This window comes from Peromyscus maniculatus, chromosome 12 (assembly GCF_049852395.1).
Source record: "Peromyscus maniculatus bairdii isolate BWxNUB_F1_BW_parent chromosome 12, HU_Pman_BW_mat_3.1, whole genome shotgun sequence".
NCBI lineage: Eukaryota > Metazoa > Chordata > Mammalia > Rodentia > Cricetidae > Peromyscus > Peromyscus maniculatus.
In genome coordinates, this window is record NC_134863.1 from 49,794,817 (window position 1) to 49,821,631 (window position 26,815).

At 37.9% G+C, this 26,815-nt stretch overlaps 1 protein-coding gene and 1 pseudogene across 3 annotated transcripts; both read right to left on the reverse strand.

The window, feature by feature from the left end:
* Window positions 1-398: 398 nt before the first annotated feature.
* On the reverse strand, window positions 399-26,804 carry Arl6 (ARF like GTPase 6). 3 transcript variants are annotated; one of them, XM_006981609.4, is made up of 8 exons: window positions 26,663-26,804; window positions 18,847-18,996; window positions 14,273-14,334; window positions 13,845-13,913; window positions 13,083-13,177; window positions 10,407-10,536; window positions 6,427-6,482; window positions 399-915 (listed from the first exon to the last, which is right to left on the reverse strand). In XM_006981609.4, the coding sequence occupies exons 2-8, from the start codon at window positions 18,967-18,969 to the stop codon at window positions 890-892; spliced, it is 561 nt and encodes a 186-aa protein (XP_006981671.1). In that variant the 5' UTR covers window positions 18,970-18,996; window positions 26,663-26,804; the 3' UTR covers window positions 399-889. The 3 variants fall into 3 exon arrangements, with proteins under 3 accessions (XP_006981671.1, XP_076405196.1, XP_076405198.1); XM_076549081.1 differs by lacking the exon at window positions 26,663-26,804 and adding an exon at window positions 25,839-26,180; XM_076549083.1 differs by lacking the exon at window positions 13,845-13,913.
* On the reverse strand, window positions 20,094-20,396 carry LOC121821746 (transcription factor BTF3 homolog 4 pseudogene; annotated as a pseudogene).
* Window positions 26,805-26,815: the final 11 nt, after the last annotated feature.

Consider the following 26,815-nt stretch of genomic DNA (forward strand, 5'->3'; position numbering starts at 1 on the left):
AAGAGAAAAAATAAGGCAGTTATAAAAATATTAATATTAAATATTTATTAAATTTTAATTTATTAATCTGAAAATGTAATATTGTCATTCAGCTAATGAAATAAAATTAATCATATGTCAAATGTTCTCAGATTCTCCCTCATTAAATTGATTTCAGGGAAGGCAAGTTATATTTTACACATATGAGTGATCCGAAAGAATGGGCTGACCACATACCCAAACTTTCACAACTGTGAAGAGAAAATCACACATGCAGGTTTACAGGGCAATGCCTAATCAGAAAGTATGGAACTATTTGGTAAACAAAAAGTAAATTTAGTTTGGTTGGTCTCATAATGACTGGCAGTAAAACACCAAACAGTACATTATTTTCAGCATGAACAAAGCACTCATGTTGGTATATTTCATTTTTTATTGATTGTGACACAATAAAAATTACATATATAACAATTACCTGTGATCCCTTATAACTCTTTAAAGCTGTTTTACTAACACAATTCAAGCTTCAAAGCCATAGAATAAACTAAACTTTTAGAGGACAATTAAAAAATAAAAATACATTAAAGATATCATAAATCATGATAGGATATTGAGATGGCTTATAACTGGTATTTACACATTCTAATTACAACAACATGTAGACCTTTACAAGAAGCTAGTAACAAAGGCGTTCTGAGGTAATGTTAGTTTTCATATAGTTAATGGCCAGATTAACAATGTCTCAAGTCCTAAGTTCTTAAAAAGTTTTTCCAGAGTCCACAAAAGCAAGCAGAATATTGTAAAATATTCTTGGATGCATAAATCTTTAAAAATAAATTTGAGATTATTCAGTATGCCTTACATAGACTCCTTTAATTGAAAACTGCTGAGGTTTCCAGAGACTATCTTTTCATGTCTTCACAGCTTGGATCTGATCTGATAACAAACAGACAAAACCATCATCAGCCTCACAAGAGAAACAGCAGCAACCCTATTCTCTAAGTCAACTCAAGGCAAATCCATATAACACAGGGGGACCCTATCTGCACATCTGTTTTCTTAATGTACAATTAATACTACTGTGTTAATTTTTATGTAAGCTGTAAGTAGGTAAAGAATTAGCTAGTTCTACAGGCTTATTAGAAAGACACATAGCAGTTCCTTGGGTCATCGCTCCTTTTTGGAAGCAACTACTTACAATTAATTCCCTTCTAGGTAATTACTTACAACTCACTAAACACACATTCTTATCAGGCTTCAGCTCTCATACTCTTCATTCAGCTACTCCTTTGCAACCTTTATGGCCCTAATACTTCTATCTCAGTTAATGTAATTATTATCTGTATGAAGATGTCAATGTCACTCAGCGCTCAGACAGGTAGGATGTAGACTTTCTTCTAAATTTTGTTTACCCTAAAGGTAATAATCTCAACCAAGCCCATCTATTTAGTTTCTCTTCCTCTTCCTTCTCCTCTTTTCTCTTTTTTTTTTTAGCATATTTAACACTAACTGAACTCAAATACTCTCACACATGACACACATTACATAAACCATCATTTCACCTTCTTTTTAAACAATTATTTATGTGTATGGGTGTTTTTCCTACATGAATATCTGTGTACCATGTGCATGCCTGGTGCCCACAGAAGCTAGTAATGTTGGGTACCCCAGAACTGGAGTCATGGATGGTTGTGAGCCCCCATGAGGATGCTGGGAATTTAGCTGAAGTCCTCTGGAAGAACAGTCTTAAGCATTGAGCAATCTTGCTAGTCCCTGTTTACACCTTCTTGAAGAACTTTTTTTAAACCTCATGAGACTCTCCAACCTGGAGAGCCCTTTTCTGTGCTTGCCAACTATCCTTGAGATCCCTTTCATTAGTCTAGGATTTTCATTATCAGTGCACGAATTTGTTCCTCCATTCCTGTGCTGGTTTTCCTAGGTCCTGATCCATCTAGCCATCCTTCCTTTCTTCCCCTTCTGTCCTTATTTTGTTAGTGTAAGATGCACGTGTACACATTCATGTGTCTGTGTGTGTTGGTCCATGTGTGGAGGTCAGAGGTCAACTCTGGTGTTGGTTCTCGTCTTCCACTTTAAGGCAGGGTCTTTGTTGTTTGCAGTTGTACACACCAGGCTGGCTGACACACAAGCGTCTGTGGATGCTCCATCTCTGCCTGCCATCTTGCCATAGGCTCACTGGATTAGACGAGTGCTACTGGCTTTCAGTAAGTATTGGGGATTTAAACCCACTCAGGCTCATGCCTGCACAATGGGAACTTTACCAGTACACAGGGGAGATGAGTCCCTGGATCTTGTCTTTTCTTTTCTTGGTTTACTCTCTCCCTCCTGAGCTGATACAGCTATGTCTTCACTTACTGTCACATTTGGTATTGCCTGAGTATGGGATTCCAGGATACTCTCCATGATCTTTTCCAGACACTGACCATTAACATGTAGCTCCCAAGTTAGTGGGTGTTGGGAAGTTTGATTTAACCATTTCCCTCCTTATGTGAAACCTATTTCCACCTCAGGAAGATTGTACAAGTAACACTGTCTTCAGGATTGAAACTTACTAATGATGTGCCTTGGGGAGGAATATTTTCTTCCCCAGCACTGGGCTCTCAAGGTTCAGTTCTAGCAAATACTCTTTGATGATGACATACTATTCCTCCCTATTTTCTTGGTTCTCTTTCTAAACTGTCTCTTGTTTGGATACAGGATCTTCTCAATATGACCTCTTTGGTTGTTTGGGGTTGTTGGTTTTTTGTTTTGTTTTGTTTTTATGGGTTTGTTTTTGTTTTTTGCTTTTTGAGATAGGGTTTATCTCTGTAGCAGGGCTGTCCTGGAACTTGCTCTGTAGACCAGGCTGGACTCAAACTCATAGATCCACCTGCCTTTGCCTCTCCAGGGCTAGGATTAAAGGTGTGCACCACCACCCCTGGTGTCTGCCTACGTCTTAGTCTGATTCCTCAGCTGACCCTCTCCGCATTGTGCCTACTTCTACTGTTTCCTGGTGGAGTAGGAGACAGAAGAGAATCACAATATTTTCCAAGAAAACCTGCAGCTCCTCCTGGCTTTCAGTTTACTGTTACCACATACAGTGTGTCTGGTATTTTCCAGTCTACATATAGTGTTTGAATATTTGCAAAGGATATTACTTGAAACTCATTGTTTCTTGTAGTTGTTGGGTGGCAGGGGGGTGGAATGGGGGGTGGGGGGAGGGGGTCATGTTTTCTCTTTTCAGCTCCAGATCCATCTTTTATTTCCAATTACAAGCATATTCTTAACCCTTGAGAAGATCTTCGAAGTGAATTAGGCTGTGTACTATCATTTCATAGTGCCCACTTAGGATTTGGCTTTTGGGGGCCTGTTAAGCCAATCAACAACCATCAGATCTCCGGCTTTCCAAACAAGATTGCCATTTTTACCACATCCATTCTTTATGTACACGGAGTTAACATCTTTTTAAAACACTGCCTTTATCATTAATGATTCCTGAAATTGGAATTTATGTTCAATCCTCTATTTTCATTAGAATACTCATATGTACAACATGTACAATAGAGAGATTACAATCTAGAAGTGAGTTAGGGTGGTAGACCCAAAGTACACTACTTGTCTATGACATATGTTTGCTTAACACATGTGATGGATGTCCTAGGATTATTCTTGGTATTCAAAACAAAACAGGATTATGGTTTGAAATTGGAAGGCATTACTGATTTTTCACCTTGCATGTAATATGATAAAACAAGTTTCATTATTTTGGAAAAACTTTAAAAAAAAATCTCACTTGAACCCTGGGCAGGTGGAACATGCCTGTAGTCTCATTGCTGGGAATTCAGACAGTGAGTTCCAGATCAGCCAGTGCTATAAAATAGTGATACCCTGCCTCAGAACAAAAAAACAAAAAACAAACCTACCTCTCCCTACAAAAATCTCACTTGAATGTTTCAGAACTAGAAATTTTATACTTATTATTACACATACAAAATTACTGAATCTTTCAAAAGAGAATATAATCATATGCAACATTTAATATTTCATGAAAATGTCCAATATTAAGCTTAAAGAATAAGATTAAATTAGTACAAAAAGAACCTTGTTTAACAGGCTAGAAAACTTCAGGGTTCTGAAAGTAAAATGAACATAGTTCAGCTCAAAGGTCTTTCACAGCTAGAGTTTTGATGTGTACGTAGCAAATGAGTGACATTGCAAGCAGGTTAGTCTTTTTTATTTACTATTACTTGTTTTGAAGATAGGTGTTTACCTCTTTTCATATTCAGACAGATAAGTGAGAACCATAAAATGTACACTGTTACTATTCTACAGGAAAATACGAATGAATGATCATCTAGTCAAACGCAAACTAACGAACTCTTTAATTTTTGAAAAAACAATATGGTTTCTGCTTCTTTTAGATAAGATGTCCGGGTAGGAGAGTAAGTTTGAGATGCATTGAAAGCTTTCCTGTGCATCGTATTTTAACATACATACACACTGTTTTATGAAATTTGTTTTGAATATTACAGATGTGACAGTTACTTCATAAGCTAACAAAAGATGTCTGTCAGTGTGAAGAGGGGTTACTAGTATGTGGGACAGATGTGCTGCCTCAAAGGGCAGCTCCTCTGCTGCTCCTCCTGCTGCACAGAGCAGGCAAAGATGCTATTACTCACCTTGCAGAGACTGCTGCAACACAAGGACACAAAACCACTTCTAACAGTAGTCTGTTCTTACAAAGACTTAGGACGCGGAAGATAACAGATCAGAATAGAAAGAAAAACAATCGGTACTAAGAAGAGTTGAAAACTGGTACTGTAAAATTGGGTCATTACTGACACCTAGTGGCTATTGCTACAGATTAAAAAAAATAAAACTGGAACTATAAATGGATTTGGGGAAGGAGGGATGGAAACCCAAACCTAGGGGCTCTAGCATCTTCTCCGTGCTGTGCTCAGAAGCCCTGCACGAAGAGTGTTGGCAGGGCTTCCACGGCCTGCCGCGTCTGCACTGAGAGTACTGTCAGCATCTGCAAAGGACGAAGCCAGAGAAGAAAATACACTTCTCTGTCTTCCCTGGGGTTCTACTCTGCAACCTATCAGTTTCTTCTGGAAAGCTATCCATCCCATAACCCTGAACACTTCTTACAATAATTTGAAACATGAAGTTGGTGGGTTCAAAGAAAAAATTTCCTTTACTAATTTTGAGAACCATCAGAGAGAGATGTTTGTTTCACTGATTTATGAAATATGACTAGAATGGTCTTTGCAATTTAACAGTAAATGTTTTGACTGAATACATACAAGCTAGAAAGGAAAGTCTGTACCAGGAGGTGGTGGTATACACCTTTAATCCCTGCATGGGGAGGCAGAGGCAGGTGGATCTCAGACTTTGGAGGCCAGCTCCAGGACAGTCAGGGCTACACAGAGGAACCCTGTCTCAAAAACAAAAACAAAAACAAAAACAAAAGGAAAAAAAATTAAAGTCTGTGGAATTCACTAGAAGAGCAGATTTTACATATCTTTATAAAACATGCTCTTAGCATCTGTAGGCAGATTACTCTACCATCTAACACAACAGGCTATAATTCTGCCATGGTTTCCAAAACATGGAAGAAGAAAAATGAAAAACTATCCCACACATATCTAATATTAAAAGGCTAATGTAGAATGAATAGTATTTATAATCAAAAACCGTAATTAGGATTTCTATCTTCTTTTATCCCATTCAGAGTAGGGAGATTCCCAGTAAGAACAAACAGTCATTTGAAAATTTCTGATTTGGCCATAAGAACTCTACAGAAAGGACATACACCTATCTATTGCTTTGCATGCTTCAAGCTGTTCTAATACACAGTAGATAATATGACCCTAGGGAAAACTATTATCTTAATTTATTCCCTAATATAATAGTGCTGTGACAATCTATTACAGCTATTTTGATTAAAAAACTGAACTGAAAACAAGTATCAATGGAATAATAGTACTTATAATAGTAGTATGAGTGGTATGAGTGTTTTGTGCCTCTATGTCATGTATAAATGAAGTTATATATGGAGTGCTATACAGCATGATTGAGAAAAAGATAGTTGTAATTTGGTCCGTTCATTAACAGTAAGGCCTAACTAACATTTGTTCCAAACTTGGTATGTGTTTTCAGCTACTAGAGTTAATGAAAATCTGGGTCCCTAAATTAAAACCATTTTCTAGATCTGATATATATATATATGGTATATATAAAATATAAACATAGAAACACTTTAATTAAATCTGCCAGAAAAATATAATAAAGTAAATGCAGCAAGGTATCAGATACTTACTGTACTGTTTTTTCTGACAGCAGAAATAAAAACAAGAAGGGGGCATTGATGTAATAAAATTAAAATCAAAAATGAAAGAAATCAATGAAAGGAAACAGGCTACAGATGCACCGTAGCTGGCGATGTACCTTGGAGCCAGTCCACACCTTCTTGGAGTCCTTCTCCTTTGATGGCATCACTAGCACTGAAATAAAAGCCACACAAAACATCTATCTTATGGCATCATACAGCTCTAGAGTACAATAACACTTTTGCAATACTGTAAAGAAATATATACTAATAACATACATTTGCGCAAAACTGATTAAGTATTGAAATAGAACAAACAGAAACTTAGAGTCTGAGGATTGGGAGAAAAACACGTGGGACAAATTTTGAGAATATGTAGTGATGTTAAGAACACATAAACATCAGGTTATTTTTCTCACTGTAAAAAAATTTTCTAGAGTTCACTGTCTACCTCACTCTACACAGTGATCGACACATTTACTCATTGTCTACCCCACTCTACACAGTATTCCAATAGAAATGTTTGACTTAAGTCACAGTATAGTCACAGAATCAACTGACTTCATTTGAAATGTAATTTGTTATCTATATGTAAAAACCCATAATTGCAATATGGGTTCTGTTGTTGTTTTGTGTTTTATTTTTGAGGCAGGATCTCATACAAGGAAAGCTGGCCTCAAACTTGCTATGTGTTGATTGAACCTTAGCCTCCACCCTACAAATATAGAAATCACAGTTAGGAGCCACCATGAAGAGCTCATACTTTTTTTTTTTTTTTTTTTTTTTTTTTTTTTTTTTTTTTAAGACAGGGTTTCTCTGTGTAGCCCTGGCTGTCCTAGAATTCACTCACTCTGTAGACCCTGTTGGCCTTAAACTCAAGAGATTTGCCTGCTTCTGCCTCCCAAGTGCTGGACTAAAGGCATGTGTCACCACCCCCTGGCTGGTCATAAACTTTTATAAGCTATTAGAAGAAAAAAAAAAATCCCCATTAATCTCAGTTGTACTTTTATATTTACTACTGTGGGAACCTTTGGCATCTGCAACTGAAGGAATATTACCACTGACCTAACATGGTTATTATAAGACTTACATATTTGTATGTAAAACAAAAAGTGCTTCCTTTGTCTTCCAGACTTAAATTTAAACTCCTAATGTGATATTTCATCTATAAGTATTCAAGGTATATAAAACTAAAATAGGAAAAGTTCAAATAATCCTTTTGAGCGATATAGACCAATGTTATGTGTTACAGATCTAGTAGCTTATTTAATATCTATGATCACATTAATAATTAAAATTTCTGAATAACTAGAGATTATTTTATAGCATTCACTTAGTGGGAAAGCATACCTAAAACACGGCAGAGAACCTAAAGAATTAATCAGGTTCTAACTAAAAGAATTACTGCCAAGGAATTGCTTGTTAAATTGAGACTACATGGTAGTGAAGAATTTTTCAAGTAAGAAGACAGGAACAAACAGTATGAGGTAAACAATTCTTCAAAGCACATTCTTGATTACATATCATAACAGCAAGGCACCTGGAACTAAAACGCTTTTATCAAAAATCTAAGATTTTTTTATAAACATACAACCCTAGACAAGAATACAGGGAAGAACTCCTTGTCCACTGGTGGAAGTGTCACCAAGTGACTAAAACCCCTCCATATTTCTATGAACAAGCTCTGCCTTTTCTTTGACATAAACTAGAGTAAAAATTGAGCTCTCCGACACACGCACTACAGTGCTTTGCATTTTATGGCCCTCAATTACTTCTCAGTGGCCACATCTCCCATGGTTTCTCCCTCGACTGCTCTGTTGCAGTCAGACTACCTTCTGTTCCTGGAACAGACCAGTACACTCTCAGCCATGAAGAGGCCTTTCTTCCTGGCCTCTCACTGGGGAGCTGCTTCTCCAACCAGGCCTTCACATGAAATGCTCCCTGACTGAAATCAGGCCATAAAAACAACAAGTCAGCTCATGCTTTCTCTTACGCTGTTGACATTGCCCCATCCGGTCATCTGACGTTTGTATAATTATTTCCTTATTAACTGTCTATAACAGAATTCAATATGCAAATCAAAATATATTACGAAGGAACTAAGTCAAAAACGTGCTAATGCAATGAAGCCAATGGTTAGTAAAAATAGTAAAAATAAAGGCCCCAAATTCTTCTTTAGTTTCCCAGACTATACCAATATACTTGTATCTAAGAGACAAGCAACTCTCTTATCTCTGTGTCACTAAGGACTACTACCCACATAGCTAAAGCTAGAAAAGAAGGATAAACATATTTTCAATCTTGTTCGTGCTTTAAAAAATATCACAAAATGCAGAACAAATTTTATAAATGAAATGCTAACTTGAATTAGCAAGATGAAATCCAGTTTGAATTAAATAGAAGTAAAGTTATAGATAGGTTAAAAAAAATCTTGGCATTTTTCTGTGTTATATGGAGAGAACATAGAATCTGGCAATATATCGTTACAGAATCACCATTTCACTTTTCACACAGAGATATTTTGAGATGTCATAATTGAATAAATAAATCTGTTTAAATTTAACTGTTAGTTAATTTAGGTAGAAAGGGGGTAATTCAGTCATTCTTGGATATTGTGCCTCCCATCAAAGCATCACAATACTCTGCACAATGCAAACATTAGTATTCACTTTAATTTATGTTGTCTTTGGAGTCCAGTGGTTTGTGAAGCAAAGGTTCTATCTCAAAATTGTTCTCGTTCTAAAATCACTCTCTCCTTTAACTATTAAACATTACTGGACCTCAGATGCAAATTGAACAACCATAGAGTAGCACTGGCCCCGACCCTACCACCACTCAAAAGCAAGGAAGGTTTCACTGTTTCCTTCCTTGGTAGAGGGATGCTGGGCCTCATAGAATCCCGAGGTGTCTCTTGGGTTTACTTAAGTGCTACTCTGTTCAGCACCAAGGCTAGCTCTTAAAGAGCTTTTCTTTTTAAAAGTGTTTTTATTAATTCTTTGGAATTTCATACAATCAATTTTGAGCACATTCATTCTCACCTCCCTACCCATCCAACTTGGAGTCACTCTTTTTGAAAACCCAGGGAGTCTAGTTTGTGTTACCCCAAAACAGTTTTAGGTGTGGTGTCTCCCCTGGTGTGTGGTTGACCTATCGGGTCACACCCTTAAAGAAAACTAACTCTTCCTCTTAAGAAACTTTCAAAATGCTGCTAGGAGTGGAATTCCCATCCCACACTCCATGTTGGGATTCCGAGGCTCCACTTTCTTGCTTTACATGCTACATCACTTCTAGAGTCGGTAGACTTCTCTGCTTTGTGTCCAACTTCCCTTTAGTTATTACTATAAATTGTGAAAAGTAGGGAAACTACAGAAAGACATCCTGGGGCACGGGCAGTGGGTGAGTAGGTAACAAAAGAGGATCGCTGGAAGGTAGCACAAAGGAGTTACTTAAGAAACTATTTCCTAAATAAGTAATGCATAGCAATTTCAGGCATTGTTTACTAGTAAGTCCATATACAACCATTATCTCTACGTCCTCATTTGAACAAATCTTTATAGTATATGTACCAAGGACCCGTCACAGAAGTGGGAAAAGAAAAATACGACAGCAACCAAACCTGGCAAAAGTCCCAACTCTAGGAAGACAAACTACCTCCAAAACAAAAAGCAAAGGAGAGGCCACATGGTACTGGTAAAACACAGTAGCAACCCAGAACATTGTTTTGGAGAAAGACTCAGACAAGGTGATACCTGAGTGCAAATATCCCAAGAAAAGATTGGGCTTGTCTAATTTCAGGTGAAAAGGGGAGTCGTTGTGGTTAAAGACCAAAGAGCAAGTGGATAATTTATGTTTTTGATTATAAGGAGGTTTTTTTTTTTTTTTTTAATATACCTTTTCTAGTGCCAAAGGATTTGAAAAGTTAATAGCAATCTATTCACGAGTACCTGGAATGTCACAATTCTGTGAAGTAAATACTCTGCTTGCATTCTTCCATGTCTGCCATTTATAAAATGATGTAAAGACCAAACAAAAAGCCTAAATAGAACCCTGCATTTCACAGGCTTTTCAGAAAGACAAAATGAGCACTATTTTTTCTTACCAAATATGCCAGGGCTTGTCTTTGATGTTCTCTAAGCACAGCAGCTGAGACACTTTCACAGACGTCACTGCGTCTCTCAGATCCATTTTGTTTGCAAAGAACAAGATTGGAATCCGGCGGTGTTTAATATCTGCAAAGGAAAGACACCACCACAACACCTGTTTGGATCACTTTGCCCCAAGCCCCGAAAACTGAGAGATGAACTTTCCCGTTGCTTCTTTCAGTATTATCCATGCACAAGCACTCACAGATGCACAGTTAAACATTCACCTAAACAGAGAGATCAAAACTACTTGGTAAGACATGTGCCCTCTGACTTGAAACAAAAGAAGAAAGTCAGAGAAGGGGAATCTGGCAGTTAGAGAAGCAACTACGCAAAAAGGCAAATATTTCTCCTGTTTTCAGTTGTTAGCACAAGGGAGACAGATCTCAAACAGGAAGAGGAGGAAATGGATTCTGCAATTTTTGTTTTGTTTGTTTGTTTGTTTGTTTGGTTTGGTTTGGTTTTACGAGACAGGGTTTCTCTGTGTAGTTTTGGTGCTTGTCCTGGATCTCAGTTTGTAGACCAGGCTGGCCTCGAACTCACAGAGATCCACCCGGCTCTGCTTCCTGGGTGCTGGGATTAAAGGCGTGCGCCACCATCATCCAGCTGCTTTATTTTTAAATCACAGACTGCATCATAAACAAGTGAGGTATTTTTTAACAGGGTATTTTTCCCATTTACAATTTTGAAAGCATTTTCCAAAGGTTATGTGTATTCTTTTTATATTTATTTATTTACCTGTGTGTGCGTGTGTGTGCTGGCACACATGGTATGTATGTGGAAGTCACAGGAAAAGTAATGGGAAGGACTCAGTTCTCTCCCTCTGTCTACTACGCGAGTCTATGAGATCAAACTCAGCATGGATCCCAGGTTGGCAGTAAGTGTCCTTAGCTGCTGAGTGAAGCCAAGTGCAAATGTATTAAAGAGTTTAGAATTCAGAAGGAGAACCTCCTTCCCAGCTTTGTCCAGTGTTGTCCAATTGCCCCCACAGTAAAGACAACACACAGCAGCATTTTCATACCTTGTAGAAACAGTGCATTCCCAGTCATATTATACCTAATTCTCCATAACAACAGGCTCACCAGTTTCATTACTGTACATATTTATTTTGTCACTTAATTCCCTATCTTGATGTTACCTAAGCAACACTGAAAAATAAAATGATGAGGGGTTCATAACTGTTTGTATCTCCAATTCTAGGGGATCTGATGCACTCGACTGACCTTTATGTGTGGTGATATAGTATGTATCCTAATAAAATTTGCCTGAAGATCAGAGAACAGAACAAGCCACTAGATTAAACATAGAGGCCAGGCAGTGGTGGCACACACACCTTTAATCTCTGTACTTGGGAATCACACGCCTTTAATACCAATATTGTGGGAAGCACACATGCCTTTAATCCCAGCACTAAGAAGGAAGTGGTACAGCTGGGTGGAGAAAGGTATATACGGCGTGAGGAGACAGGAACTGAAGGCTTTTTCAGCTCAAGCTTTTTGGCTGGAGCTGTTTTGGCTAAGGCCTTTCGGCTAGAGGCTTTTTTGGCTGGAGGCTTTTCAGCTGGACCCCATAAGGCTGAGGAATCCTTTCAGTTGAGGACTGAGAGGCTTTCAGTCAGAATTTGTGGAGTTGGCGAGGTGAGACGTGGCAGTGGCTTGTTCTTTTGTCTTTCTGATCTTTCAGCATTTACCCTAATATCTGGGTCCGGGATTTTTATTAATGTTGGAGCCCATTAGGTTCCCTAGTGGCTGTACCCAGCAGGACTGTGTAAGAGTTTCATTGGACCACGGGCCTAGGTACCAGGTGTTTGTAAGGGTCTAACTTTGCTCCACCCCTTGGCATTGTTATAAACAGACCTTTGGACTAAAGTTCTGGGCCGGTAGATAAAGATCCAGGCCCACCCGAGTTTATTCTGTATTTTCTCTCTGTTTCTCTTCCTCACTATTTCTAACTAAGTCTCTCATCCTTCAATCCTCAAGAGTTCCTGGGGTAAATAAGTATGGGGGCTGGTCTCTAACATCTTAAAAAACCAATTAGATTTCGAGTTATATTTGTGGGCTTCTGCATACCCATGTACATATAAATACACTCAGGCACACACATACACTTAAAATACACACTCAAATAAAGAATAAATAAAACCACAAGCTAGTTCCTCTTCCTTCTACTCCAAGTTTTCCTAACACTGAGAGCAAACAAGCAGCAGCATGCCCTCTTGTTAGCTGCTCCCATCTCCACTCCCGTGGGAATAAGGTAACCAAGGCAACCATACCTGATGTCCTACTGCACAGAATGCCACTGCCTCCCTCATCCTTTCTCTCTGAATGTCCTTCTCTTATTACTACATACTATTTATATATTTAGGAAAGCAACGAATTTTTAGTGTTAAAGAAATAAACACCGGTAGCCCTCCCCCAAAGAAAAATCCCCCCCCCAAAAAAAACACCGTATAAAGCTTTGAAATTAAAAAAGAATAGGCAAAGTTTTTATAAATTTTGTGTAACCAATAAGCTTAAGATTTACACATTTAAATAGAAAATAATTCTATCTCATAAACAACTTGTTCATAAACAAACCAACACATATAAGATGGAAGCCAAAGCACAGACATCACAGAGAAATCACACAAGTACCTGGGTGATTCAGAAGGGTATCAAGTTCTTCTTTGGCTACAACCATTCTTAATTTATCACTACTATCAATGACAAAAATAATAGCTTGTCCATCTCTGTATAATACAAAGAAATAGAATAATAACATTATTTTACCACCACATGCAATCTTAAGTGAGTAAAAAACATCTGGATCCTAGTAAGTTGGCAGTGTTATATCTTAAGTATTTACTGAACATTATGTCTGTATACTCTGAAAAATATCTTGTTTGGAAATATTTATAAAAAACAAGTAATCAGCTCTTAAACAATCTTGTTATTTTAACTAAATGTGGTCAGTAATAATTCTGATCTATGAGCTAAGCATCATACCAGTCCTTGAAGAAATAACTTGAATAAGGAATAATTTCTCCACTGAAGGCAGCTGTGGTACCTGATTATACAGATGTGAGTGAACAAAGTATTACACAAGCGCTGGTAATCCGGCCGGCTTCTAACCCAGCCTGGCCTTAAATTATGATTCTTCATCCTTAGCATTACAAGTCCTAGGACAGCAGGCATGTGCCACTCTGCAGAGCCTGACAGCTGGCTCTTACAGTGTAGCTATATTAACCACAGACAGAAATGGACACCAAAAGCAGAGAAGAGAACAAAGGTACAGTGTCATGAATTATATGAAGTTACATTAGTACAGCAGAAACCACATAATCACTTGGATTATTTATCAGTATTTGACATTAAAATGTAGCCATGTAGCTAAGCAATATTCATGAAAATACTTACTTATAATAGTGTTCCCAGAGATTCCTGTATCTTCCTTGCCCTGACATGTCAAATACTGTAAAAGACAAACTATAAACCAAAGTAAGACATTACTGTATTTTAGGAAACTAAGTGAAATGGTCATCTTTTAATATCTTAAGTTGTTTTCAATGAGATAAATCAGCATGGCTACAGGACAATAAATGTGATCAACATTCAGGAAAAAATTAAAAATAAATTAATCTAAATATAATTTTGCAATGTATAACCTAAAAATGTTTCCTTTGCTAATGAGGTTTTCAAGAGTTGGTCTAAGCTTTAAGTGTGAGAATAAACTAAAGGTAGTAACACAGAAAGACCAAAGCCCATGGGAATTGGAAATGACAACTGACTTCCAGGTAAGTATGGAAACACTCACAGCTTTGGAGTCACAGAGAAAAGGCAGTTACCTGGAGGATTTGAATTTTTCTATACTGAATCCTATGGTTGGAACTATATCCTGAGACTGAGCCTAGAAGAGAAAACATAAAATTTAGACATTTTTAATTACAAAGATGGATTTTTCCTCAAGTCCCAGATTTTCCCATTTCTAAAATATGCTACCATGGAGTTAACAAGGTAAAATATTATAATTTTTTGTAATATGGTCACTATATGTAAAATCACTTATAAAAATTCAAGATTTATTTGCCAATTATGAATTGGTATAACACGTATGTTTGAATTCGCATTTTGTTTTATTTACCTTGTTTTCATAAGTGGTTTAAAAGTCACTCTGAGTTCCTGTGTTGAACTTCTTAGTCACTCTACACATTATGTTTATTGAACTTATGTACATTATGTTTATTCAATTTATGTATGTTTGGGTTTGTCTGTCTTCATGTCTACCTGGTTCCAAGAAGCTCATCAAATAGAGAATGTAAGCAACCATCAACATATGACAACACGGATGAGAAGTACTAGGAAGCAAATAGTAGGTAGTGGAGGCCCCAGGACAAGTTCTTGGCAAAGAATATTCCAGTAAATGGAATTAGTCAGTAAAATGACCTCAGGTAGAGAAGGAACTTGTTATTGAGGAAAAATAGAAGGCATGCATGTCTGAAGCTCATTGCTAAATAAAAGAGTGATATAGACTGAAGGAAGATAAGTGGAGTCATGATGGCTCTGGCAGGAAGTTCTACAGGAAGAAGCCTGTAGAACCCTGTGGAACAGGGCCACAAGAACAGCAGAACATACTTTGACAGGTTTCACAGACATTCAAAAATATACTGATAACTGAACACATTAAATGCCTCCTAGAATTTCCATCATCAAAACGGTTCATTCATTTAAAAAAAATGTATCCACTTTATGATCCAGATGCTTAGAAGTTGTTAACTCCTCCTTTGTTACATGCCATGTATGAAACCATTCCTTTGCTAAGTTTTCCTGGCTCTGTGCCATTACCTTAGAATTCACCTTTCCATTTGTTGCTTTGAATTACAATAGCCTCCTAATTACTCCTAATTTGCTATGCCACCTGGTACAAGTTAGTTAAGGCTAGGTTTGCTTAAATGTCAACTATATTATCATGCTCATAAAGTTATTATGAGAATTAAATGAGCTAATAGGCACAAAGTACTCAACATGGTGTCTATAAACATTCCACAAATGTTTGCTATTATTATAATTATACTCTCATTTTGGTTAGTCTTATTCCTATGTTTTCCCATATTGGCCTTAAGAATAACTAAATTAAAAAAATCTTGTTACTTTTATGTGAGATTAAGAGTAGAAGAAGGGAAAATTTGCCTCACATTATCATGTTCACTTGGGTACTCTACTTCTGTAAAATTGAAATCCAAATGGGAGAGAAGCTGAAAATGAACTGGAGCATGGGAACCTTAACAGTAATGTGCTGCAACCAGAACTCTCCCAAGTCTGTTTACTCAGCTTTTCTTTATACCCAGCCTTTGAGATGCATAAATATTTCCCTCAAAGTATTGCTTTTTGTTTGCTAGAAAAATAAATTATTTTGTGGCACTTGGGGTCTTGCCTCATTACTCTGAGGTGCCTTAAACAACAAACTTTGGAAGAAAGTACTTCTTAATTTTGTTGTTTTTCCCATGGTCCTACCACTTAAAAAGTTGTTTTTTTTTTTTTTTCATGAATCACATGATAAAGGTTAAAAATTTAATGAAATCACAGAAAAATACACCAAATAGTAACAAGTGTCTTCAATGAATTATTATTTGAACACTTAAGTTACCATAATTACCTAGGTTCTCCACAAACTCCCCCTTTAAAATTTAGCCCAAAGGGATAAAATCCCTCAACTTTTTCTTCTCCAAGGTTCTAATGGAAATAATCCACAAAAGAAACTCCAGATGTTAACCAGGATAGAGTAGATTAATATGAAACTCATTTTCCCCTACAGTAATAAAGAGTAAAGATTGGGCACAGCACACACTCGGGAAATGGATACAGCATACGAACATTCTGGAGTCCATAGGCCAGCCACTCCAGCAGAATCTGTGAGCTTCAGATTCAGTGAGGGACAATGGCTGAAAACATAAGGTGGAAGGAAACTGAGGCAGACACCTGAGTCAACCTCTGGCTTTATGTGCATATGAATATATATATACACATGCACATATCTTTCTTTACACACACAACAAGCACACTCTCATTCCCATCTCCCTAGCAGAGTCATCTCTAATATTAATTTCTCTCTGCTTTACCCAGGAACAAATACATCCTGTAGTGAGTAGCCATTCCAACTTTGGTCTGGAAGTTCCAACCCCTATTGAGGTTTCAGTAATTATCAAGCCTACAAGGCGGGACTAAGAGAGAGCCCTGAAAACTGGAGATCTGGATGCGCTTGCGCTCTCTTGTTTCCTGGACCCTGGATGCTAGAGGTAGACCGAGGAGAGTTCTCCAGAGAACACCGCCGGACTGTGCTGCATCTGTCCCAGAACCCGCAACCTACCTATCCCTTCATTTGTAAGTTATGCCACTAAATAAATCTCCCTTTTAACTACGTGGAGTGGCCTTAATAATTTTACTAATATCTGGTGCCCAACGTGGGGCATGAACCCATGTCCCTGAGATTAAGAGCCCGGCTAGTTCAGTTGGTAGAGCATGAGACTCTTAATCTCAGGGTCGTGGGTTCGTGGCCCACGTTGGGCACCAGATATTAATGAAATTATTAAGGCCACTCCACGTAGTTAAAAGGGAGATTTATTTAGTGGCGTAACTTACAAATTAAGGGATAGGTAGGTTACGGGTTCTGGGAAAGACGCAGCGCAGTCCTGCGGTGTTCTCTGGAGAACTCTCCTCGGTCTACCTCTAGAATCCAGGGTCCAGGAGACAAGAGAGTGCAGCGCATCTAGATCTCGGGTCTTCAGGGCCCTCTCTTGCCCCCGCCTTGTAGGCTTGATAGTTACTGAAGCCTCAATAGGGGTTGGAACTTCCAGACCAAAGCTGGAATGGCTACCCACTACAACATCCATTGGACTGGAATGGCAACAAGAAAGGAAGGAGGGTAGCCTGGACCATTTGAGTCAGCAGTGATTAGACCAGTATCAACAGGATAAGAGCAGAATTTAAGAGAAATGTTAGTTTCATCAACTCTGCTAAAAATCCTATCTCCATGTAATCAACAAAATCCCCTGACCAAAGGTGATGATGATAATTATAATAATAATAGTAATCATAATAATAACAGCCATCAATCTATTCACCTACCATCTAAAATATATTTAAGTGCTAATCCTTGTTCTAGGTATTTGTTATTCAATGCTTGACAACTCAAGTGTTCTTTGATGTTGAGGAGAAACATAATACACAAGGTATCAACTGAATATGTAGCACACTATCAAAAGAATATGCAAATTGCCTAGGATATTTTCAAGATAAACTAGATGCTTTTCTCCCTCCAAACACAAAGGGGGATCTCACCATACAGTCCTAGCTGACCCGGAGCACTCTATGTAGACAGACCAGATTGGCCTGGAACTCGAGATTGGTATGCCTCTGCCTCCTCAGTGCTAGGATTAAAGGCATATACCACCATGCTTGGGCCAAAACTACATTCTTTCCTACAAAGAATGAATGGGTGAATACCCTCTCAGCTGAGGATGTTTATCATTTTAAATACAACACTAGGATAAATTATTCTTAAAAATAAGTTTGAGTCTAAAATCTAGTTATCTAAAAAAAAGTTATTTATATTACAAGGAGACAACATGGAACAGGCTTATAAGATTTTTCTTAACAGAACACTGTAGATCCCATAATTAATACAGTTAATTAACTAAAAATAGCACCCAAATGTAGATGAAAGCTCACAAGTGATGAATTTAAAATAAGATGGGAAAAATGTAAAACCTACACCTGAGTAACAAATGTATGGAGCGTCTAGACTTCCAATTTAATAACACCTTTTGGCTATTATTCCTAGAGTCAAAGGGCAGGTGGGGGAAGCAAAGCAAATCTCTCTTAAGGTCTTCAGGTCAATTTTTCTGAACCAGGACAGTTACAGCATAAGGTTCAGTAAATCATATCAGGAATTATATGCAACAAAGCCTACTTCTGACTTATGAATCCTATGTTGCATTGCTAGCTTTATATATTTTCAGTAATAAAATAATATTTTCATATGTTGCTCAAAAGCACTATCTGTCACCAATATGCACAGCACTGTCTAATTATCCAAAGAACTTAGAAAAAGGACGCATCTTTCCTTTTGTTTTGTTTTTCCCATGAAGAAGAAATTTAAAGTCAGTGCAACCTATAAATAAACTTAGTCAATTTGGGAAGCTCTTTAGAGAAATATGAAGGAAGATAAAGAGAATATTCCAGCTTAATAATCAAGACTCACCTGCATATTGCATAAATATGTGGCATACGCATCAAGCAACCCCTTAAGCAACAGTAAGATTAACAGGACTTTACAAGATTATAGGAAGTTATAACTTCACAGTAATGCTGTACATAGCTTTCACTAGTATCAGACAATGTCAAGCTTTACAGAGATACTTACATTTGAAGGTTTAAGTTTGTTAATGATTGTCGTTTTGCCACTGTTATCCAGTCCAAGGCATAAAACATGAACCTCCTTCTTCTTCAGGCCAAGTAAACCTGAAAGTCTGTCCAGCAATCCCATAATGTGATTTAAATATTTACAAAGCAACTGCCAGGGGAAAGAAATGATTATTTCAATGGTGCCTTACATATGGAATACATTAGTATGTACATAAAAAAAATATAAGGATAATGGCAGCACACAAACACATTGGTGTGGCTTAACTCCTGGTAAACAGAATAAGCCGATTATCAGAAAGGAGCCTTAACTGACATGCAGACTGGCAGCTTATAAACCTTGACAGCAGGAATAACATCCCTGAGACAACCACATTTATAATATTCCAGAAGAAGCTTTTGTTAACTTCAGCATCATGTAGTGTCTGCAAATTGCAGTTTTCAGAGTTATTTATGAATGAGAGTCTGGTAAATACAGAACACTACAGAGGCAATGAGACTCAGCTACAGTCTGAGGCTAAAGCTCAAGAAGTAGAAAACAAGAAAACCAAGAGCCCCAAGGTTTAGCTCTACCAGTTTAACCGCTATATAAATATCTGAAATGAGGCCATGGTTCTATTTTGAAATAATATGTAATTATAAAATGTCACTGCTTTTGTTTTCTGAAGGATTATTTCCAGTTTCAGTAAGGTTATCTATTAATAGAGACCGGATATTTATCCAGATTTCACCTGTCTCTTATATATCTCTGTAATTCACCATTAATTCTTTAGGAATAATAGATACACCCCTTCACAATTTTAGTCAATCTTACTAAATTCAATGTTTTCTTTTTCTTTCTTTCTTTTCTTCTTTTTTTTTTTTGGTAAAGATTTGTTTTATTTCTACTGGGGGAAGGAAGAAGATAGATATTACCTTTGTCCAATTTGCTGTCCACTATGTTCACACATACATATACCCCCCACACATACATATACATATATACCAAAAGTTCCCCCCCAAAAAACCAAAAAACCACCTTCAAACTGCACCAATACTTCATATTTTGACCAAAAGAATAGATTCTGGGAAGAAGTGAAAAATGCAAAATTAAATGATCAAGAAATGCTGAACAAACAGCATTATTAATATCCAAGTATTTATATTACTGACTAGTAACAGGTGATGTTCTCTGTGTCTGTAAAACTTTGGAACAACAGAGCTGATTGTTAATTCTAGTCCATGCCAGGTTCCAGAACCCAGGGGATTTTAGTCAGCTTCATTTTTTGATGCTTCATCAAAATTTTCTACAAGATCTGGAACATCATCAACCTCTTCATCAATATTTTCTAGTTTTTGTCCTTTACTATCCAGTACTTGTCACGGGAACTATTCAGCTAACTTTCTATCATTTGTTAAGCTGTCAGCACCAAGCTGACTTAATATTCCAGGAAGCATTATTGTGATTGGTGTGGCTTTTGCATGACCAGTAATTGCAAAGGTATTAGTGAAGAGGGAAGCTTGGACTTTGGGATTGTTGAAATAAAGAGCTGTTCCATCGTCTTTAATCATGGTTGCCTCTTCAATACCAGCTATATTGTTCACAGCCAGTTTCTTTACAGAACTCTGAAGCTTTTTGTCATCAGCTCAAGGAAAGAAGGCAGTACATAGGCCAGACACACACACACACACACACACACACACACACACACACACACACACACCACACATCTATTTTTTAACTTGTCCCCTGGGTACTCAATTGAATCATTTTTTAAGGGGAATATCTGTCTTAGTCAGCTTTCTGCACCCATAACAAATGTTGAGATAAATCAGCTCACAATTTTAGATGCTACAGTCCATGACACAGTCCCCAATATTGTCAACTAAGCTCTTAAGACACAGGCCTTCAAGGAGTATTTATTATTACTGTCATGTGTGGGGTATCTCCCTTCCAGTTGGTGGCCCAGGAAGGGAATCCCAGAGACCACCCCAAACAATACACCAGCCATTGCCATTGCTCTCGGTTGCCCATAGGAACTTGATGTTAAGATACTATTGCTGAAGATACCACACATTTTATCCACAAGATATGGAGAAATCCAGCTGGCACTTACCAAAAGCTTCTTCCCTGATAGCTAGCTTTCATAGTACAGGAAAGTGCTACACAGACTCTGGGGGGGAAAAAGTCATTAAAGTCTTCCTCATCTGTAAACCCTGAGAGCTATTATAATGACCAATCTGACAAGCTATACCCAGGGGTGCAAGAATGACATGAAGGCTATGGGGGTAACCAACTGCTTTCGGATTGGACTTAAGGCCTGCTTTTCAGGTAGAAACTCATGCCTGGTACATACAACAAACCTAACCAAGAACCTGTTAATGGGGAGGTCATAGGGAAAAGCCTACTACTATTACTGTGTTACATGGACACAGTAATAAACTGCTCCCTACACTTTTATCATTATACCCATAGATTAAGGCAGTCCTCAACTCTTCTCAGAGAAGCTTCTTTTTGCAGTGGATAGCTGTTGATACAGAGATTCACAATCCATCCAAGTACAGAGAGCAAGTAACTGTAAAGTGTTCAGCTCTAAATGGGACATCTATCTATACCACATCCCTCCTCCCAAGACTTAGAAAACATTCTGGAAAAGGAGGCAGAAAGGTTGTACAGGCCAGAAGTTGGAAAGGGGAGTGCCGAAGCAGAGCCTTCTGGGCATGACAGGGCCAATGTACTCATGAACTCTTAGCAGCTGTGATTGTCCACACAAGAACTGCCCAAGCCAGCCAACATTCCAGCATGGATTAGGGAAGGGCTCACCAGGCCACTCCCCTATCTGAGAAGCTACTGGCAATTGATGGCTGTTAGGGAGAGCCAGTTTCCTTCAGGGGTGTGGCCATTGGCTGGTTGCCCACATAGATAGTGCTATACTCATGAGCATAATAGCGCACTAATTGTGCTCACTGGGTTACTTTCAAAGAACAGAAAGAATTGAACGTGAAGTTGGAAGGGCAACATCATGGGGGAGGGTGTCTAGGAAGAGCTGGAGTTGGAGAGCAGGGGGTGGAGATAATCAAAATGCATTGTATACCAGTACAATTCTTTTTGTTTTGTTTTGGTTTTGGTTTTTTGAGACAGGATTTCTCTGTGTAACAGTCCTGGCTGCCCTAGAACTTGCTTCCTAGACCAGGCTGGCCTCAAACTCACCAAGATCTGCCTGCCTCTGCTTCCCAAGTGCTGGGATTAAATGCCTGCACCACCACCACCACCCAGCTACAAGTATAAAATTCTTAAAGAATAAATTAAAAATATTATACTTTAAAAATGCAAACTATATAACTTTCTAAAGCAAACTTTAAAGAACAACTCCCCCAAAACAACTCCTCAAAAAATAAATTCCATTAGCAATACAAGACAGAAGTACTCTGAAGTCAAATAAAACTGCTGCTGCTGTTATTGCCTGCTTTGCACGGCTTTACATCTGTTCCTTTCCCTCAAGGCCAGCACTGTTAAACTCACACCCCACATCTCCAAAGGAAGCTTTGAAAGGAGCTTTCCTTTGCTTTCATCAAACCCTAACTATTACTATGACAGGAGAGGAAAACTGCTCCCTTTGCCAACCACCCAGTACAACTGGCACTGCCACAGTATACCTGGGTAATAAATACCCTTCACTCTCTCAACATTAATTTTCAAAGTTCCTGAGACCATTAATTCACTTCACTGATTCTCATGTTCACTTAAGTTCATATAAATCTGTCATGCTACAGCTCTTTTCATATTTTTTTTTCTCTATAGCACCCCAAGCAAGGGATGTTGACAGAGGTAAGGCTATAGCAGGTAATCAATCAGAAGCTTCTAAGTCAAATGCCAGAAGAAAAGTGGCTGTATAGTTGACATTTCCTTAGTGCCTTTGGGAGACCTCTATCAATGATGTGCCTACAAGGTATAGTGGCTCCCTCAAGGGTGGGGCCTACAAGAAAGCTGTCTTTCTTATCTAAAGGATGGGTTTGACCTTAGGTACCTCCCTTTGTGCTGGTTCAAAACCTTTTCATATTAGAGATTCAAAGCCCATTTCAAAACATTTCTTTGAATCCCAGCTTAAGAGTTGGCATTTGATGAATCTACTTTAAATTTAACTGGTGGTATGAAACAAATCATATTTATCATTTTAATTCCAATTTGCTATTAAGTCCTATACTGTGCTAAGTATATTAATATACTTATATATTTTTCACTTTCCATATAATCTTTATTATATTTTCAAAGCTATGACCTATTTTCTTTCTCATGTCCCCTCTCTAGGGAAGTACTGCAAGCATTAATTGTTAAAAGTTCTATCATGGATATTCATTTTCCAAGCTTTTTGTGACTTTCTATCATCTTTCAAACACCTGAGGTTAACTACTGAAATATTTTGGAATATACAATTTTAAAGAAAAATCAGCTTTTCAATTTTTTTCTCATCTGCAAAATGAAAAATCCTATCACAGCACTGTTGAAATTTACATTCATTCCATCAATAGTAAAACTGAATATTACTGTAAAACTTGCTTCTTATTGGTGTTTCTTCTATGAGCTGCTGACCATATTTTGGTAGTTACTCCTTTGATTACTGTATACAGGAACCCTTTCAATGTATATGAACTCCGAATCAACTCCGAATCATTTTAGTCAAATAAAATTTTCCTTTATGGTCCTGGATCTCACTCTGTAGAACAGGCTGGCCTCAAACTCACAAAGATCCACCTGGCTCTGCCTCCCTAGTGCTGGGTTTAAAGGCATGTGCCACCACTGCCACCCGGCTCCCTTATGTTTTTGTAATACAGGATTTTTATCTGATGCTATTGATAGTTTTTTTTTGTTGTTGTTGTTCGTCTGTTTCTTCAGTTTTAGGTCTAGAAACATTTCCTCTCTCCAGTATTTTAAACACATTAGCTAATACTTTGTTTCCTATATTTGCAGTTTATTTTTCAGATTTTAAATTCTAATTTGTCTGAACCTTATCCAGGTATGAGAACTGATTCAGAGAACTGGCTTCCTCTTCATCCCCTCTCTTTCTGTTTTATAATATAGGCAGTCATTTTTTTCTAGTTTCAATGTTCTTCCAATCATCCCTTATTGACTAATGTTTCTCTCATTGTATATTCTTACACATGTTTGGGTCTATTAGTAGGTTCTCAATTCTGTACATTCTAAACTGTATGCTCTGGAAGATAATTCTTGGGGATTACTTTTAAAAGAATCTCAAGGTCACTTACATTTGAGAAATTTTAGATTCTGAGTTTAAATGAGCTTCGAAAGTGTTCCACTCTTTTAAATGCTGACACTAGTAAAACTCCAAGGCAGGGGAAAGGAAGCACTGTTTTTGGTGAGTACTTGGCAATGGGAACCCTTTGGGAAGTGAACTGGGAAGCTGGTCTATTCTTGTGTTGGTCTGTTCATGCCACAATCCCTTAATTCACACACCACTATATTCTGTCATGTGAACCAGCAAGTTTCCTTTCATTAATGTCTCTTTTCCAGAAAATGAGGGATTTACAGTTTCTTCCCATTTGAGGGGAATTGTGCTCCGAAACTGTTTCTGTTTTCATGGGATAGATGTTCTAATTTTATTTTCTCCTTCCATTTCCTTATTTTTGTTTAAGTTTGGAGAAAGTGAGATCTTGAACAACAAAGTTTCCCCAAGGCTAAGTACAACTAACCTAAAATAGGTCCATAAAAAGCTTAAGAAGAAACAAACACTTCCTGAGATTGAGGAAGACTTGCTAATCAATAAGAGAGAAGATCAGAGCAATTTTAAAATAATCTGCTGCAGCACTAAGAGTGAACTATAAAGCTTGTAGTTGAATAATAAACAGTTAAGAACATTTATCACAAAGCATTCTCAGCCATTCTTGATTCTCTATTTTGTTTTGAATTTCTTCAAAATAACAGTTTAAGGTTTTTAACAATAAAATCATCTCATTGTAATGAACTCACTAATAAAACATCACACAACTAGATTAAGATAAACACTCAAGCAAAAACTTGCCCAGTCCCAAACCCTATATATCTCAGTGAACTTCTACAATTAGGACTTTTCTAAAGCAACTGAGCTTTGCTTAAGGCTTTACTCTTTCACTATCAATTACATTTTGTATGCAATTAACCCCTACAACAAAGGGGGAAAAACTACGATAGGGTTGGAACTAGGCAAAAAATAAGTTTTATACTCTCACAACTCACATCTATTTAAAAATTTTTTTTAAAAAGTATGATCTTAGGGACTAACTATGTAGCCAAATGATAAAGTGCTTGCTTGCCTACAATGTGCAAAAGTCCTAGGTCTGATCTTAAGCACTGTAAAAAGAGGAAGAAAAAAATTAAAAATTATACTGGAGAGAGAACACAGTAGTTAAGAGGGCTTGCTGCTCTTCCAGAGGACCAGAGTTTGGTTTCCAACAACCAAAGAATGAGGTTCCCAAGCACCTATAACTCGAGTTCCAGGGTTGGTGGTCACACCCTCTTCTGGCTTCAGTGGGCATTACACTACATGAACACACACACACACACACACACACACACACACACACACACACACACACACACTCGAGAGAGAGAGAGAGAGAGAGAGAGAGAGAGAGAGAGAGAGAGAGAGACAGAGACAGAGACAGAGAGACAGAGAGAGACAGAGAGAGACAGAGAGAGACAGAGAGAGACAGAGAGAGACAGAGAGACAGAACTAAAACTAAAACTAAAATTTCTAAAGATTTACTATCATCTTTGTTTAAGAACTAGATAAAAAGCTGGTCGTGAGTTGAGACAAGACTGCCTTAACAGATAGGGAGAATAGCGTATTGGCTTGGTTAGGAAAAAAAATATATACCTCCAGTACTGTATAATGTTGGCAGAACTAATAGCTGAAGTAAACTTTCTAAAATGAAACAACTCTGGTACTTGAATCAAGAACACGTAGGTTTCAACACTGGCACTGAACTACTCTAGTGTGACTTTTTAGATTGACGAACCTTTCTGTCCTACAATATTTAAGGCGTGGGCTGTGCATATGTTTCAAGGTTGTTCACAGTCTGGCTGATATTTTTCAGTTTCTCATCTCACTCTTTCCCTTTATATATATACATCAGCTCCTAGCTGCTTTCTGAGAATTAGCTTTCCAAAGGATTACTGGTATTCAGAAAAGCACGGAAGAATTAGCATGTTATCCACACGTAAAGGCTTGGAGGGAAGCTGCAGAGAGATGAAATTAGACAGAAAAGCCCTCCAGAAATGCTATTTTGTCAACTTTAAGCACGTTGGCAGTGTGGATTGTTGCTACCGCAATTAAACAATCTTACTCAGTTTTAAATATTCGATGATGAAATTTAAACTAAATAATTCATACATCGTATTAAAAGGCTCATTTGGGCAGCTTTAAAGGCAATTAATTAAGCAAGCCAACAAAGAGCGTTCGCCAAAAGCAGTTCAATACATTTTCGAGGCTCCTTAGTCTTCACCATATAAACTCAATTGCTTTTCTCCATCTCACAGATTAGAGACAGTAACTCCTCGTTTGGGTTGAAAAACATGGGCAATAACTTATTCTAAATCAGACCGAGAGAGAGGGTGGCCTCTGGCTACCGGGGTCGGAATGGCTACAAACAGGTAGCCGCAACTTTTCGAAGTAGTGGATCCTGGCGACCGTTCCATAGCGCTGCAACCACAGCAGCAAGGGAGTGTCCACTTAACAAGGGTGAAACGGACAGTGTGTAAAAAAATTATACCCAACAGAGCTGAGAGATGACACAGAGACGGAGAGGAAGACAGACAAAAAGCTGGGTGCTGGTGGAGATACCTGATCTTTCGAGGCCAATCCAAAAGCCCAAAGGCTGACAAGGACAGGAATGGACGCACTCCTCTACCCCTTGCCGCGGTGGGATCTTCCCTGGGAGCCTCAGCCTTCCTTTCGCTGCCTCTCTACGAAGGCTCCCTGGTCCTGAGCACAGCT

Coding starts and splice junctions, on each gene's coding strand:
- Arl6 (XM_006981609.4), bottom strand. CDS start 18,969: ATGGGATTGCTGGACAGACTTTCAGGTTTACTTGGCCTGAAGAAGAAG. Junction 6,483..10,406: donor GACAAGCCCTGGCATATTTG/GTAAGAAAAAAT, acceptor CTTTTATTTCAG/TGCTAGTGATGCCATCAAAG. Junction 916..6,426: donor AGGTGTGGACTGGCTCCAAG/GTACATCGCCAG, acceptor GTTTGTTATCAG/ATCAGATCCAAGCTGTGAAG.